Below are 23425 nucleotides of genomic sequence, written 5' to 3' on the forward strand. Positions count from 1 at the left end.
TTTTACTGGATGAAATATCTCTTCTATTTCAGAAACTACATGATTCTGTTTTCCTCAGTATATTCAGTAGCCAGGAAGAGACTTTATACCCTTTCATAAAGCTCAACTCTTTCACATAATCTTCTAAACTGGCATCCTAGTGTAAGGTACTGCCCCTTTTGTATTATGAACAGTTTGAACACTGAAAGGGACAGAAAAAAGAACTGTCAGATTTATAAGACTATGAATCATTCACCAATTGGTAAATGGTCAAAAGATATGAACAGACAGTTTTTGGATAAAGAAATCAGAGCTACATACAGTCAATTTTCAAGTAGTGAAATGAAACGTCAAGGTTCCTTTGATTTGCATGTATCTTATTAGAAATTCTTTTGGGTGATCATTAATACTTTGTGATTCTTCATTTGGGAAATTGTTCGTATACTTTAGATATCCTCAATTCATTCAAAAACAGGAGAGACTATCATACTTGGAATTCTGAGAAATAAATACTTTTCCTGCTGAGGATATCAAATCCACTCACTTTCACTCACTCACTTTCATAAAGGTTCTTTATGATACCATACCATTTAGGTGCCTCTTTGATGAGGTTTTCCTAGAAACCATTTACAGTTTTATAATACCAACATATCTTAAACATGCAGTGAATAGTGATTTGCCCTAAGAAGTCAGTGGTTTTGCTAAGCCAGAAATCAGACAATCATCCTTTGAAAAACCAATAATTAGTTATATGTATTGTAGGTTATAGCTCAGTTTGTAACAACTATCAACTTCATAGTTATTGTGATCATCTTCAAAACTAAAAATATATGTAGTGTGAACATCATAATTAAACAGAAAGAATAAACGTACTGGTGATCCATAGACTAAAAAGGCATAGAAAGATAGGAAAAACCTACATCAAAGGGTTCCTAGATTTACAGTTAGAAAGTTCTAACTCTAGTCCATCCCCTCATTTTTCAGATGAAGAAATTGAGGTCCAGAGAACTCAATTGACTTGTCCAAGAAGCAAGTATAAAGTTAATGTTGTACTTGAGTTAATAACATAATAGACTTTTTAAAAATCTGGCATAAGAAGATTCTAAACATCCTTTTCATTTTTTCATCTGTTTTAAGTATATATTCCAGCTTGTTACCTTAAATTTTTATTATAGTTTTCTTTTCCAGATTACATGCAGATACTATTTTAATAATCATTTTCTGACATTTTGTGATCCATGTTCTTTCTTTCTCTTCACCTCTCCCTCACCAAGATGGCAAGAAATATGATTTCGGTTAAATGTGCTATCATGCAATACATATTACCCTGTTCATCATGCTGTGAAAGAAAACATATTGCTTATGTAAGAAAAAAACTCATGAAGGAAATAAAGCGGAAAATTCTATTCTTCCATCTGCATTCAGACACCATCAGTTCCTTATGGTGGCTAACCTTTTTCATCATGTCTCTCAGCCTGTTACTTCCACAACTTTTATTTCAGTGAACAGGTGTATGGGTGAGCTTCAGTAAGGTTGTATTCCAGTGTAAACTTTTCAAAGACTTTGCCAACAGAGCTCAGGTCTAGTAGGTCTCTTTAAACTGAAAAATCTTAATCTGTGATCCCAGTCACAGATTTCCATCAGAGGAGCAGCCTAAGTTTGGAAAGGTTCATCACTATAACATTGTTCGCAGGTGATTAGTGTATTTGGCCACAGCAACTCATGAAACTACGGAATTAGGCATGTGTGGTTACGATTTGTATCAGTAGCAGTAATAGATGAAATCACAGACCTTTTGAAGTATTTCCATGACATTTACATGCTTGCAGAAGAGCTCGATCACCAAGTTATCCAACTGATATCTCCCCTGCTTTGTTAATAATTTAATTTTTTAATGTTTATTTTAAAAGTTATCTGTTAAGATCTCTATGCTTGGACAAAGTGATTTTTAAATCTTCTACAAAAATTGCAGTTTCCTTTTAATAGCTGGTTGGGTCACCATCCCACTGGCATGAGATGCTTGTCTTTGATCTCCATGTTGAAGAGGTGCCTCTTTTCTGTAGTTTTCAATAGATTAAGTGATAAAGAGAATCCATGTCTAACCTGGGAGCCTCACCAACTACTTTGGCTCATGGTCAGAATATGTCACTTTGCATATCACATCATTAAAATAGTCGACTTTCCTCCTTTAGAAGATTGAGAAAGGGAATTTAAAAAAACCAAAGCAAAACCCCATTCTAAATGAGCAATGCCTCATAAACTCCAGTGGTATAGACCACATCATTCCCATTCATTTTGATGAATGCTTTATTTTCTGATTCTTTCATTGCATATTTGTCCAGAATAGCCCATTGTTTGAAGTTACGAAGACTGCTCTCTCCTACTGTTCAGAAAACAGAACCACATTTTCCCTGCTTCCATGTTCCCCACCCAACCACCTGCTCCCTCACAACCACAGAAATACAAAAAGCAAAATTTTCACAAGCAGCTTATTTTCTCAGCTGTTCTCCTGATCATGTCAATTTTTAAATGTCATGAAATTAAAACTGTTTTCTAGTGCTGAATTCTTTCACACATCTCATAAAAATAATCAGTTTTTCATTGAAACAGCAAGAACAAGACCAGCTGACACAACTGAAACTCTGTACCAGCTTAGCGTCAAGCAAAGTATGGGATTGATAGGCACAGCATTCAGGGTGCCTTTGGTTGTCCTAAGTGACTTTAGCACAAGCCATGTTCCAAATGCACAAAAGACCTAACAGAAAGATATATTTTTAAACCCTTTCCTTCTGTCATAGAATAGATACTACTAAGTCTTAGAATCAATATTAAGTATTGATTCCAAGACAGAAAGTGGTTAAGGACTAAGTAGATGACGTTAAGTGACTTGCCCAGGGTCACACAGCTAGGAAATATCTAAGCCCAACTTTGAACCCAGGTCCTCCTGACTGGGTCTGCTGCTTTCTCTACTTTGCTACCTAACTGCCCCCAAAAAATGTGTTTTATTTTGTACTTTAGTTAACAGAAATGATACTAAGATGCCCTGAAAACAATTATATGTTCAATCCAAGATGACTATTCAATTTTCATAGTAAAACTTCAAGAAGTCATCTGAAATTTAGAATTCTGAAAACCCCTCCCAGTGAAGCATAAGATAAAGCAGGTACCCAAGATTAAAATTGTCTTAGGAAATTGGATAGCTAAAGCAGAAGGAAATTAATTTTGTAGGCTTTATACATTCAATTAATATTTATTGAATACTAATATATACTAAGTGCTAAGTACTGTGAAGGATCAAAGGAGTTTGTAGTAGGGGAGATAAAACATATATGAATAATTGTAATATAAGATATAATGTTAAAAAATATATAGTTGTGATAAAAAACACGGTATTACTCCAGAGAATGGAGAGATAGGGTAGAAGAGAGAATATCTCATGAGGGAAAACATTTTATTTATTTTATTCTATATTTAAATTCTCATTGATAGCATTTATTTTTATATATCTGAATTTCCCAGGATACCCCTTTCTACTTCCCTTATCCAGAAAGACATCCTCTGTAAGAAAAAAGAAAAGGGGGTTGGGGGTGGAGTGAAAGCAGCACAGCAAAATTAACTAAACCATCAGCAACTTACATAATATTTCACATCTAAAATCCCCCATCTCTACAAAAAAAAGATAAGCAGATTCATTTTTTCACTATTTTGTGGGGCCAAATTTAATCATTATATGTATACAGCCTGCATTTTCTTTTGTTGTTTTCTATTGATATTGTTGTAATCATCATATCTATTGTGTTCATGATTCTAATGGCTTCATTTTGCTTCAGGTCATGTAAGTCTCCCCATGTTCCTCTTTTTCTTCATATTTATTTTTTATGGCAAAATAATGGGTGATTTTGTTCACATAGTGCAATTTGTTTAGCTACTCCCTCCCCAACTGATGGATATCTGCTGCATTTCTAGTTATTTGCAACTATAAAAAGTGCCACTATGAATATTTTAGTTTATATCAGATTTTCTGTCTTTGAAAAGAAGTAAAATGCCTAGGAGTGAGGTCTCAGGGTAATTAGATACATTTTTGTCAGCTCCTTTCCATTATTTCAAGAAAATTGGGCCAATGCATAGCTCTACTATGAGTATAGCTATCTTCACACAACCAGGAAGGGACAGTTTTGAAAGGGAATTCATACATAGTGCCAAATTCAGCATAGATATTAAGGCAAATGAGGATTAAGATGATAACGAAAGAATTCAAAGAGCTAGTTAATGGGATAGAATATTGGACTAAATTGTAATTATAAGGAATATATGTAAAGAAGTATACTTAGATTCAAAAATGATCATATCTTTAAACAGATGTGAGGGAAGTATATGTGTTGATATTTAAGGTAATATCCTTCTTAAATGAAACATCATGATCAGCATCATAGCATCATGGAAACCACATTTTTAGTTCTTGTTCTAGAACCAAAAACCAAATTCCATGCCTCAGTCTTCTATCTAGAATGAGAATAATGCCTATCTCAAATAGTAATGCTTGATGTAAGGTATGTAAACCAATTTAAAGCTTTTTTATTCTAAGAAAAAATTAGGGTAGATACACAATACTCTTTATTAACTCTCTGCTTTAGCTAAAATTTTCCCAAACACAATTTTTACCTCAGAACCATCACTATTATCTCCAACTGAAATCCCACCTTTTGTTCAAGTCTCAGTACATTGTCTACTTAAAGAATCCTAGGGAATCAATTAAAAAATCTAGTGAAATAATCAACAACTTTAGCAAATTTGCAGGATACAAAATAAACTCACATAAATCATTAGCATTTCTATATATTTCCAACACATCCCAGCAGCAAGAGTTAGAAAGAGAAATTCCATTTAAAATCACCCTAGACAATATAAAATATTTAGGAATCTATTTACCAAGACAGACACAGGAACTATATGAACATAACTACAAAATATTTTTCACACAATTAAAACTAGATCTAAATAATTGGAAAAACATTAATTGCTCATGGATAGGATATCTAATATAATAAAAATGACAATCCTACCCAAATTAATTTACTTATTTAGTGCCATACCTATCAAACTAACAAAAAACTTTTCTTACTGAATTAGAAAAAATTCTAAAAAAGTTCATTTGGAAGAACAAAAAATCAAGAATATCAAGGGAACTAATGAAAAAAAAAATGTCAAGGATAGTAGCAGTACTGGATCTTAAACTATACTATAAAGCAGTGGTCATCAAAACAATATAGTCCTGGCTAAGAGACAGACGGGAGGATCAATGGGGTAGATTTGAGGTAAATAACCTCAGCAAGACAGTTTATGATAAACCCAAAGATCCCAGCTTTGGGGGCAAAAATTCACTATTTGACAAAAAACTGCTGGGAAAATTGGAAAACAGTATGGGAGAGATTAGGTTTAGAACAACATCTCACACCTTACACCAAGATAAATTTAGAATGGGTGAATGACTTAAATATAAAGAAGGAAACTATAAGTAAATTAGGTGAACATAGAATAGTATACATGTCAGATCTATGGGAAAAGAAAGATTTTAAGACCAAGCAAGAGATAGAGAATATTATAAAATGTAAAATGAATAATTTTGATTACATTAAATTTTAAAGTTTTTGTACAAACAAAAACAATACAACCACAATTAGAAGGGAAGCAACAAATTGTGAAAAAAATCTTCATAACAAAAACCTCTGACAAAAGTCTAATTACTCAAATTTACAAGGAGCTAAATCAATTGTACAAAATATCAAACCATCCCCCAATTGATAAATGGGCAAGGGACACAAATGGGCAGTTTTCAGATAAAGAAATCAAAACAAGCAATAAACACATGAAAAAAGTGTTCTAAATCTCTTATAATTAGAGAGATGTAAGTCAAAAAAAATTCTGAGATACTACCTCATACCTAGCAGATTGGCTAATATGACAGCAAAGGAAAGTAATCAATGTTGGAGGGGATGTGGCAAAATTGGGATGCTGATGCATTGCTGGTGGAGTTGTAAATTGACCCAACCATTCTGGATGACAATTTGGAACTATGCCCAAAGGACTTTAAAAGATTGGCTGCTCTTTAAAAGACTGGGTTGTCTCCAAAGATATAAAGGGGAAAATATGTGTACAAAAATATTTATAGCCACACTGTGGTAGCAAAAAATGGAAAATGAGGTGATGCCCTTAGATTGGGGAATGGCTGAACAAGTTGTGGTCTCTGTTGGTGATGGAATACTATTGTGCTAAAAGGAAAAATGAACTGTAGGAATTCCATGTGAACTGGAACAACATCCAGGAAGTGATGCAGAGTGAAAGGAGCAGAACCAGAACATTATACACAGAGACAGATACACTGTGGCACAATCAAATGTAATGGACTTCTCTACTAGCAGCAATGCAATGATCCAAGACATTTCTGAGGGACCTACGAGAAAGATCACTGAACATCATATCCTTGACAGAAATGAAATTACAAATAACTCAAAGGAGGGGGTAGTAGAAATATATAGAGTAGACTCAAGGAGGCATCAGTATTTTAAAAATTGACTTTCATAGAACTTAACAAGAACATTTAGGACAAGAAAAGGAAACAAGATAATCATGTAACAAGAATTAGACACACAAAAGATGGCCAGCCCCAGCTATACATTGGCACTCCCCAAATGTTAAGACAATAAGAGTAAAACACCTAGCTCGTGTAAGATAAATCAATAAAAGATAACTTGAGGAGATCAAGAACTCTAAGAACTAGGGGTAGAGGGATCAAGTAGGGTTTTATAGAGCAATTAGCACCTAATCTGAACTTTGAAAGAAGGAAAATGGAACTTCTTAGAGGCAGTCTTTTGGGGTGAGGGTGGACAGGAGGGAGCAGCATGCACAAATGCAAGCCAGGTATGAGAGAATAGCTTGTGCAAGTCATTCCTGCACAGTAGCAGGAGAGAGAATGTCAAGTTCAAGTTGAATAGTTGTGAATAGCTACTTGTCCACCTTATGTGGTATATGAAGTACATGCAGAGGAATCATGTGGAAATAGGCTAGAAATTCATGTCAAAGTCACATCACAGAGGCTTAAACACCAAACTTAAGAATTTTATTTTATCCTAAAAAAAGAGGAGCTACTGAAAGGTGTCAAGCATGACAGTAATATGTACACTTTATAAAGAAAAAAGAATTGACTAGTGATTAGAACATTGAAACAAATTGGGATGCTTGAGTATGATCTTGAGCTTCACTAGAGTGCTGAGGTATCTTAAGCACCACTCCTTCCTGTCTAGTTCCTATATATTAGTATCAAAATGATAAAACTATCATTCATATTATAAATTAATGTGAGTCTTTTACTTTACATACATTTATGTGTGTGTCCACATGTATGTATGTGTCTTTGAGTTTCTAAGGGTATTTATTTTGCAGATAAACTAAAGTCATCAGCCTAGGAATCAGGAAAATTGGATTTTAGTCACTAGATAATTTTGTGTTCTTGAGTAAGTCATCTAATCTATCTATATTCTTGTCGTCTCTTCTATATTAAAAAAGATGTTCTCTTTAAAGAACTCTAAGGGGAGCAGCTACGTGATTCAGTGGATTGAGATCCAAACCTAGAGATGGGAGGTCCTGGGTTTAAATCTCACTTCAGACACTTCCTAGCTATATATGATATACTGGTTAATCATTAATGGTGTCTTATCACCTTACATAATATTGAAAAAGTCTAAAGAATGGGCAAGTCACTTAATTCCCATTCTACTCTTCTGTCATGGAACCAATATTTAGTATTGATTCTAAAAAAAGAGCTCATAGATTTTGCACTCAGTTCCTAAATGTGATAGATAATCAGTGTCTTGTGGAGCTTTTCCCATCCATGGCTGTTGACCATATAATAGTTCAAATGCTGACAAATGAGTTTGACTATTTGGTTGGCTTCTCAAATAGAAAAGTGCCATAGGTAAAACATCTGGCCATTTAAGATGACTCTCTGTACATAAATTCCATTTCTTTCATTCTATGATTTGACATGTGATATATTCAAATCTGTGATATGTAAGAGAGTTCAGCATCATACTAGTAGTCCCTTTCCCTATCAAAGGCATGTTGAGAATATGAAAAGGGAAGCAAGGAAAACTTTTTTTAAAAAATCCAGAAGGAGCTTTGACTGCCTTGGCAATTGACACTAAGACACAAATGACTATGGTTGCTATTGGATCAACAACAATGGTAGCATCTGTAAATTGTAGACAGAAACCCTTCCTGAGCCATGTAATTAATATTGCATCTCAGAGTACTGGGGAAATAATCTTATTCTGGAATTGGGTTGAAAAATACTTAGGAAGTCTAATACATTTCAATATATGCACCCATCTAAGTTGGCACACATAAAAATGATATTACATGGCCATAAAAACGCCTGCACGAATGTGCACAAGGAAAATTCCTAATCTTATCATTTTACAACCTCAGTGACCTATTAGTTCAAATTAACTCATTTTCATGGAGGGGCTTTTGGGGCAGCTGTGAAGCTGCTGGGTTAGCTACAGGAAGTTGTAGGCTGGCAAATTTCATTCAAATATAAACCTCTAAATTTGGCTACCTGGCATTGCAGGATCCTGTTGTTTGCTGTATGCAAACTGAAAATTATATACCATCTTTCTTGGTCAAAAGTGATGTGCCAGTCAGTATTCATTTTGCCATCATTTTTAGAGAGAGTGTTAGGGTTAGAATTTGAAGAGGTACATTGTGTGAGTATGAGTGTATGTGTGGCATATGTGTGGGGGTGGGGTAGGGGGTAGAGGTGGAGGTGTACAGGGGCGAATGTGAATGCTCAAACAAGAATTATACTGATGTGCATCTGAGTTTTCCCTTCCCAGAATTCTGAAAATTTATATTTGTATATGAGGCCAGATTCTCATCACTTTTACTCCTCATTCTGAAGGCTAATTTCTCAATCACTTCTTCCTAAAGCAACCAAATAAGTTTCCAGTTCTAGAAAATCTTTCTACTAAAATTCCTGTCAAATCCTGACTAACTCATTCTTTAGACTTCTTCAATATTATATAAGGATCTAAAACCATTATTGCCCTGTTATCATCCATATCAAAAACTGACAAAGTACTCAAAAAGGGCATGACATTTACACCAGAGAAAGTACTACTGCTTTTTTCTGTATGTTAAAAAAACAGTTAAGAAAACAGATCCCCTATGTATCCGATCTGTTTGGACCATGTAGCCACTGCCTATATCCTTGCTACCTGAAAGGAGATATTTTATCTTGTTCATTAATATCTTTTTTTCAAGCCCTCACCTTCTGTTTTACAAGTAAAGGATTGGTAAGGACCAGGAAATTGGGGTTAAGTGATTTGCCCAGGGTTATGCAAGTAGGAAGTATCTGAGGCAAGATTTGAACCCAGGACCTCCCATCTCCAAGCCTGGTTCTCTATCCACTGAGCCACTTAGATGCCCCCAAAATGTTTTTTAAATGTATGCACTCCCCATTTTTTTCAGTGTGTGCTCATTGATTATCTTATTCAGTTTTCACAATAGACCTATGAAGTAGGTCAGGTATTATTGTTCCCATTTTGACAAATTATGAAATAGAGGCATAGAGAGCAGAGGATAAGGAATTTGTTTTAAAATAATTAAATAATGGAAGGGCCAGGATAGAACATAGCACTTGTGACTAGAAGAACAGAATTGGTGAATTTCCCAGTACAAGGCTGAATTGTCGTGCACCAATGACTTCTCTAGGGACTAGGTTATTTAAATGGATAACTAACATCCCTACAAGATGAGCCTAGGTGTGCAGAAGACCTAAGGGATCCCATGCAGAGCACAGAGGATGAAAGTAGGCATTCATATTATCTAAGATTCTCAGCCCCACCACAACATATTTGCAATCCAAACTAAAAAAATAAGCAGTTTTTCCTACTACTTTCTTAATGTTCCCTTGGGACTGTTGTTCCCTTCACACTTAAGTAAAAAAAAACCTTGGCTCTTCTGACTTGAGTCTTGAGAAATAAACTAATTGTAACATTCAATCAACCTAATTACTACAGTGCTTGACAATTTTATAGGCAAAAAAAAAAATCAGACTTGAATTGATGGCCCTGTGATGGGCATCACTTATATGACCTTAAGGAAGGCACTGTCTGAGTATTAGCTTTAAAATAAAGAAGACTGGGACAGCAAGGTAGCACAGTGGATAGAGTGCCAGACCTGGAGCCCAGGACCTGGGTTCAAATCTGGCCTCAGACACTTCCTAGCTCTATGACCCTGGGCAATTTATTTAACCCTGGTTGCCTAGCTCTTAACACTCTTCTGTCTTAAAACTAAGACAGAAGATAAGAGTTAAAAAAAAAAAATAAACTAAAAGAGGCAGCTGGGTGACTCAGTGGATTGAGAGCCCGGACTAAAGACAGGAGGTCCTGGGTTCAAATCTGACCTAAGATACTTCCTGACTTTGTGACCCTGGGCAAGTCACTTAACCCCCATTGCCTAGCCCTTACCACTCTTCTACCTTATAACCAATATTCAGTATTGATTCTAAGAAGAAATGTAAGGGTTTTCTTTAATTTGTTTTTAATAAAATTAAGAGATTGGACTTCATTGGCCTTCCAGCTCTACTAAGATGATTTTGTGATACTGAGGAATAGAGTGAAAGTGAAAACTTCATGCTTAAACAAAATTAAGGGAAGAGGGGATTTATGCTATGCATCGTTCTATAGTCAGTGTAACATTTAAACTGAAACTGGGCTCCATTCAGTGATGAAATGGGAAGAGGCCACCCAAAAAGTTATTGTCAGCCAGTCAACAAGCATCTATTAAGGATTTATACGATGTGCCAGTCACTGTGCTAAGTGCTGGAGATATAAAGAAAAGAAAAGCATGATCCCTGCCCTCAAGGAACTTAAGGTACACATAAGATTCTAAGTGGAAAGTAATCTCTATCATTGCAATCACCAAAGCTTTCTCTAGTCTTTTTTTCCCCAAACATTGCCAGAAGGGAGATGAAAAGAGAAACTATCACAGCTATTTTTTTAAACTCTTAACCACCTTAGAATCGATTCTAGATATCAGTTTCAAGGCAGAAAATCAGTATGGGCTAGATAATCGAGGTTAAGTATATGAGGCCAAAGTTGACCCCAGGACCCCCGCCTCCAGCCTCACATTTTTTCCATTGAGCCATCTAGCTTCCTCTACAACTACTTTTAATAGAAAGGAATAGCAAGGAAGTATATGGAAATTCAAGTTTTAAGATTCTTCATTAAACAGTAAATAAAATTCATTATTCTTAGAAGGCGAGTTTAGTTATTGCAATTTTAGATTCAACGATGGCTATCAATCAGTAAATGTAACCACAGAAAAAAGAAGAAGCTCTAAGAAAGTAGACAAGGTGATGAGGATAAGAAAAGGAGTTAATGAATGCAAAGAAAAAGAAGTCTCTCAATGGCACAGACTATTATCTCAGGACCTAGCACAGTATGATTTTTGGGCAGCTCTTTTGGCAGATAGATGGGTTACTATCATCTTTTGTGGAGAAGGTAGAAGTGAGACAATATTCACTCAAATAGTGTATCTTTATTAGTAATGGAATCCAAGAGCACCAGTATAGTCATTTATCTCTGCTTTCACCAGGGAAGCATACCAGAAGCACCTTTTCAGGTTATACTCGTGACAATTATCCTCTTTTTATTCCCACAGTTATCAGATAAATAAGATAAAGGTTCAGAGGGGTGTCTGATGCAGAGAGTTTCCCATATTCACACATTTTTCTTCCTACCTCTGTGACCAAGTTACTTATTTCACAGCTTCAGTTTTCTCATCTGCAAAATGAGGTTTTTAAACTGAATGACTTCTAAGGTCCCTTCCATCTCTAAATTAAGGATCCTTTAATTCCATACTCCTGCTCTTCCCATCTATTTATTAAAAGTAACCACAGGGGGCAGCTGGGTAGCTCAGTGGATTGAGAGCCAGGCCCAGAGATGGGAGGTCCTGGATTCAAATCTGGCCTCAGACACTTCCTAGCTGTGTGACCCTGGGCAAGTCACTTAACCCCTGTTGCCTAGCCCTTAACACTCTTCTGCCTTAGAACCAATACCCAGTATTGATTCTAAGAAGGAAGGTAAGGGTTAGGGGCGGGGGGGGGGGTGGGGAGGGGGGGAAGTAACCACATTAACTCTTCCTTTCATCCTCTTTCTGCCAATGTGTGGTTAAACTCAATAATCATGTATTGTCAAGAATATCAAGGGAATTAATGAAAAAAAAAATGTGAAGGAAAGTGGTCCAGCCATACCAGATCTCAAATTGTATTATAAAGCAGTAACCATCAAAACAATCTGGTATTGGCTAAGACATAGAAGGATGAGGGATAGCTAGGTATGGAAAGAGAGCTAGGCCTGGAGTCAAGAAGACCTGGGTTCAATTCTGGTCTCAGATAGTTCCTAGCTATATGACCCTGGGCAAGTTACTTAACCCCAGTTGCCTATCCCTTACTGATCTTCTGTCTTAGAATAAATACTTAGTATTTATTCTAAGACAGAAGGTAAGAATTTAAAAAAAGAAAGAAATTGAATGGTGGATCAATGTAATTGGTTAGATCCACAATATATAGTAGTAAATGACCGTAGCAATCTAATGTTTGATAAAAACAAAAATCCTAGCTTTGGGGACAAGAACTAACTATTTGACAAAAACTTCTAGGAAAACTAAAAACAGTATGGCAGAAACTAAGTATAAACCAATATCCCACACCCTATACCAAGTAAGGGCACAATGATTTAGACATGAAGAGTGATACCATAGCAAATTAGGGAAGCATAGAATGGTTTATCTGTCAGATCTATGCATAAGGGAAGAATATATGATCAAACAGGAGATAGAGAACATTTTGAGATATAAAATGGATAATTTTGATTATACTAAATTAAAAAGGGTTGTACAATCTTTAATTGTTTTTATTCTGCACCAGATATGGTGCTCAGCATTTGTAAATTCCAAGGAGTTTACTTTCTACCTTGGGGAAAACACATGCACTGATAAATAAACAAATGAATGAATAAATAATAGATGAACGAATAAATGACTATAAATATGTACATAAATACATATGCTCATATTGTATGTGTCTATATATAATGTATATGCTTATAGAAAGAGACAGAGGCAGAAAGAATACAAAATACATTGGGAGGAAAGGAAGGAGAGCCCTAATAACTGAAGGGGTCATGAAAGACCTCACACAATAAGACACTTGAATTGTAACTTGAAAGGAGCTAGAGATTCCAGGCAACAGAGCAAAGAGTGAGAGCTTTCTAAGCAAGAGACGCAGAGGTGGCAGATGGAATGTTATATGAGAGGAAAGACAAGAAGAGTAGCCTGGCTGGGGCATAGCATGTCAGAGAGAGTGTTGTTTTAGTCTGGAAAGATAGGTTAGAAGCAGACTGTGGAGGGCCTTAAATGTCAAAAGGAAGTTTGCATTTAATCTTGTAGGCAATAGAGAGCCACAGAATTTTTAAAAATCTATTTAGAATATTTTTCCATGATTACATGATTCATGTTCTTTCCCTCCTTTCCCTCTCCCTTTTCCCAGAGCTGACCAACAGTTCCACTGAGTTATACATGTATCATTGTTCAAAACCTATTTCCATGTTATTCACATTTGCAGTAGAGTGATCTTTTAACATCAAAACCCTAATTATATCCCCATCAAACCACATGATTAATCATATGTTTTTCTTCTGCATTTCTACTCCCACAGTTCTTTCTCTGGATATGGATAGCTTTCTTTCTCATAAATTCCTCTGGATTGTCCAGAATTATTGCATTGCTACTAGCAGAAAAGTCTATTATGTTCGATTGTGCCACAGCATATCAGTCTCTGTGTACAACATTCTGGTTCTGCTCCTTTTGCTTTGCATCAGTTCTTGGAGGTCTTTCCACACAGAATTTTCTTAATCAATAAGAATATCAGAAAAAGAAAAAGACTCTTACAATTTTAGTTATAATAACCTTTCAGACAACTCATTTATACTTTGTAGTTAAGTAAAGCAGAGATCAGTACAAACTTTCTGAAAAAATTGTTGAGTTTTAGGAGTCTAAATGTCTCTTCTAACTGGTTGTGGTAGGTAGACTGGTGAAGAAAACAAGTAAACATGCTATTGTAGTTTTATCTATTACCTTCTTCCATGCAATATGTTGATAAGATACTAAACCATTCTGGCCATTGATAATTTTGTACTGAAAAGAACTTTATCCTGAAGTTTCCAGTGTACTAACATCATAGCTGTGAACTCAGAGCTAGAATATTAGACGCTGCAACTCAAAAGCTTTCTCTTTGGGCCTCAACTTCTTTGGAATGAATAAATGGCTAGATGAATGGATGGATAAATGAATGAAAAAGCAGTTACTAATAATGAAACACATACTATATACCAAGCATTGGAGATTTTAATAAATAATAAGACAGTGCTCTCAAGGAATTTACCTTTTCAAAGGGGAGACAACAGGAACAGGAATTTTCATGTATGAGTCCTAAGGAAAGACCCAGTGGTCTTCAAGGTACAAGGCAAGGAAGATAGTTTTTCATCATCCTTAATTTTATTTTCATTAATACAACTATATACATTTCTGGTGTTGAGCCACTTGATGATGCCACGGACTTTGATAGTGAGAACTTCGTTTCTAGGTCTTCAGTAGAAGTGAAGGGAACTATTGGAGGAAGGTGAAATGGGCTGATGGGCAAGGAAGGAGGAAAGGAAAAACTTACTAAATTACACTAGATGATGGCTAATGAATGGGAAGGCTGGAAAAGAATGGGGCTAGATCTCTTAGGTTAAACTGCCTGGAGACTGATTCATTGATTGGTCATTGGGCTGTTGGTCAGTAGTCGGTGGTGGCAAGGAAGGAAGATTGTTCCCTTGTCCAGCACTAAATTCTATGATTATGATCATGATAATATTTCATCTTTTAATAGATTCTAAATCTTTTGAACCTAGGGCTTAGAGTGTTTCTGCTACACAGGCAACATGATCTAATAATGGATAGAGGGCAAGACCTGGAATTTAAAAGTCCAAGATTCAAATCATGCTTCTGATACTTAGTAACTGTGTGATCATAGGCTATTTTTTGTGCCTCAGTCTCCATATTTGAAATAATACCTATAGTACCTCCTATATCACTTTATTGTGAGGTTCAAATGAAGTATACACACACACACACACACACACACACACACACACACACACACACACACTTATTACACATGTCACCTCCCTTGAACTTAACTTAAAGGGCCATATTTTCACTTCACAGTCCTATCCCTGTACCTTAGAACCAGAATCTCCACTCATAGTTCTTAAGATAAGAAAGTAAACAATAAATAACAAAAGATAAATTCTTCCATTTTCGCATTCCTGGAACCACTGTTAGCATTTGAAAGCTTGAGTTCTTTCTGTTTACTACACCTGCCCCTATAATACTTGAAATTTGTACCTTCGGAGCTTCTCAAAAAGAAACCTGCAAAATGTCTGCAGTCTTTTTGGTTTGTACTTTGGAAAGGCAGGAAAACACATTCCGACTGTCTTTGTTTTCCAGGGTGGTACCAATTCCTCTCAGTCTCCGTTTGTCCAGATGCCAGGTGAGTACAACAAACAGTTCCATCAACTATTTACTTTTTGGTTAAAATCAGGCAATCTGACTTCCATCTGGCATATACATCTTATAACACTAACTAATAACATTGTTCAATGCACCTTCTCTTCAAATAGTTATGTTAAAATATAAAGTCACTAACACATGGCCTGGTATATTCATTATCTTTATGTACTCTCTTGAAAGTATGCTACCCATTTCAGGATAATCACAGACTTTGTCTAGAGCAAGGCTTCTGAACTTTGTTTGTGTTATACACCTCTTTAAAAACCTGGGGAAGCCTATGGACCCCTCAGAATAATGCCTTTAAATGCTTAAAATAAAATGTACAGATTGCAAAAGAGACCAATTATATTGAAAAACAGTTTTCAATTTTTTAAAAACAAGTTCATGGGGCAGCGAGGTGGCTCAGTGGATAGAGAGCCAGGACTGGAAATTGGAAGTCTTAGGTTCAATTCTGGCCTCAGAAACATCCTAACTATATGACCCTGAGTAAGTCAATTGCCTAGCCCTTGATGTTCTGGTTTGAAATCAATTCTTAGTATCAGTTCTAAGGTAGAAGGTAAGGGTTTAAAAATAAAAATTAAATTAAAGCCAAAATCACAGACCGCCCCCTTCCCACCCAAAATCTATCAATGGACCTGTTTTAGGTCTACGAACCACAGGATAAGAACCCCTGGTCTAGAGAAAGCTGGTTAAGTAATCCATTCAGCAATTAGATCTTTGAAAATAATGACAAACTTTTCCAGTTCCTTTCACAGGTACCTAGAGGACAGATTTAGCACACACTCTAAAGAATTTTGTAAAGGAGCTGGCATCCCATTAGTCTAAGAAGCAGTAACTAGGAAAGAGGGAAAAATAAAATCTCTCTGTAATAAGGGGTTTTCATAGACCATTCCTGAAGAAATGAATAAAACTCAAACCTCCATACTTTCTAGAATCCTTCTAAGGAGAGACAGGCTTCCATCACCCAGGAAAATATAAGCTTTTTGAGGGAGTTAGCCTGTTTCAGGTTTATGTCTGTGCCACCAGCAACTAACTATTCAATCTAATTCCACAAAAGTTTTAAAGCACCTATTATGGAAAAGATATTGTGTTGGGGGAGGGGAGAAAAAAAAACAAAATCTATCTGTCCCAGAAAAGTTTATGGTCTCCTTGAGGTGGTTTGTGGGGAGGGAGAGACACAACATGCAAACATACAAACAAGTAAATAAAATCTGTGGATAAAGTAAAACAAAGTACCACCATTTCAAAAGGGAGAGAATTCTATACTTTGGAGATTTACCAATACAATGGCTTGCACATTGTAAATACTTAATGCAAGTTTATTAAATGAATGAATGGTAGCTTCAATACCATCAGCACCAAGAGCAAAGTCAAAAAGTGTTTCAAAGGCAGCTGGGTAGCTCAGTGGATTGAGAGCCAGGCCTAGAGACAGGAGGTCCCTGGGTTCAATCTGGCCTCAGACACTTCCCAGCTGTGTGACCTTGGGCAAGTCACTTAACCCAAATTGCCTAGCCCTTACCATACTTCTGCCTTGGAACCAATGCACACTACTGATTCCAAGACAGAAGGTAAGAGTTCAAAAAATAAAAGGAGAATTGAAAAATGTCATATTCCTAACACCAGAATTATCTTCTTTTTTTTCTGGGAAGGATCTTGCTATCCAGGAGTTGAAAATTTGGATATGAGGGCATGGGAACATTATTTACATATTCCATTCTTGGTTTTACCCACCCTCATGGCTCTAAATATTGTTGTGTAAAACACAGCTTTATTTATTGATTTAATGTTCACTTGTGTAGATTTTTCCCTGGAATATTACCCTTAACACAAAGGCTGTAACTGCAATCTTCCAATTTATGGCAGGATTAGAAGTTTTTTGGATACGGAATTTAAAATGGAATAGAATGGATTACAGTGTCATTCTTGCTGTTTTTCTGGAAAATTCTAATTTCATTATGTTTCAGAGTCCCTAGGTTTGAATCTCAGGACTGCAACTTACTGCCTGTAGTTATTTGGACAGATTACTTACCACCCCTCTCTGCACCTCAGTTTCTTCAGCTGTAAAGTGAAGAGGTTAGCTTATGAGCACTCAAATTCCTTCCATCTCTAAATCTGCCACTTTAAGACCACATATGGCATGCCAAAAGTTTTCAAGAGATATGAACATATTAGACATGATCCCTGACCTCAAAGAGTTTACACATGAATGCTAAAGATAAGGCAAACATATATAAAATAACAAATATGAGGTACAAAAAGAGAATTGGTGTTCTGAACTTGAGAACTCCCTCTCCAGCTCTACTTTGCTTCTTCCTCTACTTGGGATAAGAAATGGAATAGGAGACTCAGAGTTGTTCCTGTGTGATAGGGACACAGTTTCTGAGAGGATACATGGTTCTGCAATGAATTAATTAATACATCTCAGTCGGTAGTATATTTGTTTTTTCAATTATATGTATTTTGGGTGATATCCTATCATCCCTCTGCTGAAAAAAAAAGTAACATGTTACCTACATTTGAGAATGTGACTTTTCCCTGAAATGTAGCAACTATAGAGTTAGAAAGCAATATTGAACATTTTTTTTTGTCATCCAACCATCTCACTAACCTTCCTTCACAAGTGAATCAATTCATCTTCCACTTCCTCCTCTTTGGCATTTGGTGTCCATCACAGTCTGTCTCCAAACTGGGTTTCCAAGTTGATTTTCTATTCTTCCCCTTCATGCACTCTCTGTTCCTGCCAATTTGGCCTTCTTACATCTCCCTGTATGTAGTATCCCTTCCTTTTTTCTCTTTGCTTTTATATAGGTTCCCCATGGCTAGAATGTTCTCCTTCCTCATCTCTACCTCTTACACTCCTCATCTCCATTCCAGACACAGCTCAAGTACAGTCTCCAAACTAAGCCTTTCCTGATCCCCACAATTAATACCTCTCCTTCCCAAAACTGCTCTGTAAATATTTTGTATTTCCTTTTCTATTGGGCATCTTCACTCTGATAGACTATAAGCTCCTTAAGGGCAGGAACAGTTTTCACTTTTGTCTTTGTTTTCCCAAATGACAATATAGTGACAACACAATGTTTGTTGAATTGAATTTCTTGTCCCTTTAGCTTCTTCCCAGCCTTCTCACTTTTATTTGTTTTTAAACCCTTTCCTTTTGTCTTATCAACCCCAATGCAGAAGAGAGGTAAGGGCTAGGCAATTGGAATTAAGTGACTTGTCCAGGGTCACACAGCTAGGATGTGCCTGAGACCTGATTTGAGCACAGGCCTGGCCCTCCTTCCACTGAGCCAACTAATTGCCCCTTCTTTCACTCTTAAAAAGACCCAGGCTTTACATTCTGGTTTGTGTCTGACCTGGGTGAAGGATCACATATTAGCCACTAGAGGGAGGCAGATAATGTAAACAGTGAAAACCAGAAAGTGGTAGCCCTAGCTCCTGGCCTTTGCACCCCGGTTCCCAATTGCCACCTACACCAACAATGGACACTTACTGAATATCTACTCCATGCAAAGCATTGTGTTAAGTGCTTTCAGACACACACCCCCCACCAAGTGACCACGGTGCTTTGCACAAAGTAGATTATTTAATTAATATTTGTTGAGTGGCTAAATACAAAACCACGTAAATTGGAATCCAACCCTTCTCCTTGTCCAAAGGCAAAGGTAGCTTAAACAATGACCTGTATAGAAGGAGCATGGCAAAAGGAAGGTGCAGAGAAGGTAGAAAGTTTCATAAAATTTAAAGATCATTTGAAGGGCATTTTTATTTTGTTTTGTTTCCTTCGAGTCCATTTACGTCGGCCAATATTGTGTACATTTTGGACATGAAGAATGCAAAGTTGATTATTTCAATGCAATAACAAATATGAAGCACTTACTCTGAGTAAGGGAAGGCAGTACTTTAGGTGCTCCGTGCATAAAAATTTAGAGAGAAAAAACATGGTTCTTCTCCTTATCCCTGCCCTCCAAAGAGCTAGTCAAGTGAGAGCTGAGACAATCACTGAATTATAAGGAAAATCGAAATATAATAAAATGAAATATAATAATAATATATATTCTATATAAAAAATATAATAAAATCAAAACCAAGGCACAAAAGAGATACTATGAAACCTGAGGGAAGAGAACATTATTTCTGACTAGAGAGGTGAGGAAAGTTTTATTGGAGGATAGAGCACCCAAGCTAAACCTGAAAGCTCGATGGGAGACAGACCTGGATTTTAATCGGTGGAGATTTATGGAGACAGAGAAGAGGAATGGGTTCAGGCATGTTAAATGGCACCAGCCAAGTCACAGACTCAAAAAGGCATGGCAGTTATTCCAATGAGTGGGACACAAAACATTTGTGAGAAAATAGGAATTAGAGATAGGTCAGCGCCAGATTGTTGAGGAATATAAACACCCCATGGACTGACTGCATATTCCTGCTAGCCTTCCCAAGTAGTCTCTGATGAAGTCACACTTTAGAGAAGAATAAATAGGATAGTTGATCAGGGTGTTGAAGGGTGATATCTCAGGACAACCTGGCACTTTTCCAGGATACTTATCCATGGATGTTTAGTGTTAGTATCAGGGGTGTGTCCAGAAGGTGCAATTAGAGCCAGAGGTGATTGACCAGCTCTTGTCACTTGGACTTAATAGTCTTCCCCCCTTGGCTTGTTTTGTTTTAAAATTAGCAACAGGCTCACCTGCCACATCAGGTTACTATGGTGTTAGAAGATCTTTTTTATCAGACTCGGATTTCCACAACACTAAACAGTTTTCCAGTGATGGCTACCCATCAACCCTGGCGAAACCCTTTTCCTGTGAGTCCTCAACAGTGCAAAATTACCCACCGATCCTGGAATCCTACTTTCCTGAGCCTTACGGAGACTACCGCCCATCCGCTCTCACCCCCAACACAAGCTCTCTGTTCAGTGGTTCGCCCCTGCCCCCACCGCTCCTGCAGCCACATTTCTCCAGCGACTCCACGCACTTCGTATTTGTGAGTATTCTGGGATTCTTGGAGAGTAAGTTGACAGCCAGATGCATTTCAAGGATATTGGCTCCACCTGGCTGGCAATCAAATTGGGGATTCACTGAGGCTAGGGTGAAGCTGACCGGGGAGTCAGTCTTTCTCACCAAGAGACTTTATGCCCACTGAGTCCATGTACAGCTTCTAAAATTTTCTTAGACAGCAGCAGCAAAAGCAGGAAGAAGCAGTATGGCACTGCCTAATATGACTGCTATGATGCTCACTAGGGGAAAGCCCTTCTTAGAAATTTGTTTTGGGGACAGCCAAGTGGCTCAGTGGATTGAGACCAGGCCTAGAGACAGGAGGTTCCTAGCTGTATCACCCTAGGCAATTCTGTTAACCCCCACAGCCTAACCATTACCGTGGAACCAATACACAGTATCGATTCTAAGACAAATAGGAAGGAAGGAAGGAAGGAAGGAAGGAAGGAAGGAAGGAAGGAAGGAAGGAAGGAAGGAAGGAAGGAAGGAAGAGAAATGTGAACCTCCTGAGAAAAAGATTGATCCTGTAGACAAATGCTGATTCATTATGTTGTCACTATATTAATGCTGAATGGATTTCAGTGATTAATTTCATTTCTTTTTTTTTTTTTTTAACCCTCATCTTCCACCTAAGAATCATTGCTAGGTATTGGTTCCAAGGCAGAAGAGCAATAAGGGCAAGGCAATGGAGGTTAGGTGACTTGCCCAGGGTCACACAGCTAGGTAGTGTCTGTGATCAGATTTGGACCTAGGTATCAAGTGATAACATATGTATAACCCAGTGGAATTGCTTGTCAGCTTCAGGAGGGGAAAGGGAAGAGGGGAGGGAGAAAAAATGAATCATGTAACCATGGAAAAAAATATTTAAAAAGAAACAAAATTAAAAGAAAAAGAAAGAAAGATTTGAACCTAGGACCTTCCATCTCTAGTCCTGACTCTCAAGCCATTGAGCTACTCAGCTGCCCCCAATTTAATTGACTTCAAGAGGCAGTGTGGAATAGAAGAGAGTCAATCTTGGAGCCTGGAAGACAAGGGCTTAAGTCCTACTTGCTACCTTGACCAGTCAGGACTCTAGGTAGCTACCTCTTTAAAACAGACCATGAGGACTGACTAATTAATTAATATAAAGTCTAGCTGGTGTTCTTGCATAAGCTATTTAATGGGGAATTCCTCCAGCATCCTAGGAGTGACTGCAAAGAAGATACTCACCTGCATTGGTAGATGGAGTTATCTGGGAATTCCTTAAACCAATGAAATCGCATGTCCAGGCCTTTTCACTCTCACTATCTCCTTTTTTACCCTATGTTACAGATGCAAGAACTAAAAGACAGAATTCAAGTGTGTCCCCCAAATATTCAAGGAAATGACATGGAAGTTCTGGCCTGCAAAGCATATGAGCCACATAGCAGTAAAAATTATGAAACAGGCTACCTGTCTTTCATTTCAGCATCTCTGCTTCCCTTGGGATCCTGAAGTTTCCTTCCTGTCCCACTACCCACCTCCATGGTTCTTTGCTCTTATCTAGCTGAGTATGCCCTTGATAAAGTGTAAACTCTGATAAAGGCTCAGAGGTATTAAGCTTTCAAGGGTATTTACATTTTAACCAAGAATTCTTTTTTTTTTTTCTTTTTAAACCATTACCTTCTGTCTTAGAATCAATAATGTATATTGGTTCCAGGCAGAAGAGCTGTAAGGGTAGGCAATGGGGGTTAAGTGACCTGTCCAGCATCACCCAGCTAGGAAGTGTCTGAGGCCAGATTTGAACTTCCTTGTCAAGGCCTGGCTCTCTATCCACTAAGATATCCAGTTGTCCACTTTAACGAAATATTCTTAAAAGACTGAAAAACCTCCGGGAACCAAAGGAAGAAATCTTTACTAGTCTACTTTAAGGCTACCTTAAAGTTGGGGTTTGTGGACTGGGCTGGTCTGGGCTGGGAAGGTCTCTTTTAGATCATCCAAGGCTTAATCGAAATGGTGGCCACCCTGGTTCTGTGAAGGCCTGGGTTTGGGCTTCCCCTCTGTTCAGCAGCAAGGATTTGGGACATATAAATATATGGAGGTTCTCAGGGAGAAGGGGAAAAGTTTCATTGTGCTCTTTCTTTCTTTTCTCTGGGAGGAATGGGAGAGAATAGCATGTGGAGAGTAAATCCAAATGTAAACTTTGATAGGCAGAAGCCAGCCTTAAAAATGAGCTAAAAATGAGGGCTCTGGCCAGAAGGGCAAAATAAATAAGTTGAGTCTACTTTCTGGCTGGGGAAGGCAGGGGGGGGGGGGCGTCTTGAGTAGGCTATTTGGTGGGGAATTCCTAGATATGAAAGTGTGTCTCCATTTCTTGCCAACATCCAGCCACTTTTCTCATTTTTTTTTCTCAGAGAGACTCATGGGAGCAGCCATTGCCGGACAGCCTCAACCAGCCTGACATAGTGTCTCCTGACCCACTGCAGACACTAGCAGGCAGCACAAATTGTGTCTCCCCGCAGGAGTCTGGGAGCCCCTCCCAACACAGAAGCTCTGGCTGGGGGCCCGCCCTCTCCGGGGCTCAGGCCTATTCCCTGCACGCCCTGGAAGACCTGCATTATAGCCCAGGTTACCCTGCGCCTTCCTCCTACCCTTTCCCACCTTTGATGACAGTGACTAACGACTTCCCTCCCAAAGTGATTCAGCTTTCTTCCGAAGAGGCCCTGGATGCGGCCCCTCTGCAGGAGACTCCGTCCTGGGCAAAGGACGATGGGAATGGGGTTTGGGGCGCCTATGAATGTCGCAGAGCTTATTGA

General features: G+C 37.6%; 1 protein-coding gene across 1 annotated transcript; it reads left to right on the forward strand.

Annotated features, from left to right (window-relative positions):
* Window positions 1-20209: 20209 nt before the first annotated feature.
* C3H11orf53 (chromosome 3 C11orf53 homolog) lies at window positions 20210-23425 on the forward strand. Its single transcript, XM_044666300.1, is given in 4 exon segments — window positions 20210-20230; window positions 20232-20252; window positions 20254-20640; window positions 23024-23425. Coding segments are annotated over 4 exon segments (831 nt in total).

This window comes from Gracilinanus agilis, chromosome 3, assembly GCF_016433145.1.
Source record: "Gracilinanus agilis isolate LMUSP501 chromosome 3, AgileGrace, whole genome shotgun sequence".
Classification (NCBI taxonomy): Eukaryota; Metazoa; Chordata; class Mammalia; order Didelphimorphia; family Didelphidae; genus Gracilinanus; species Gracilinanus agilis.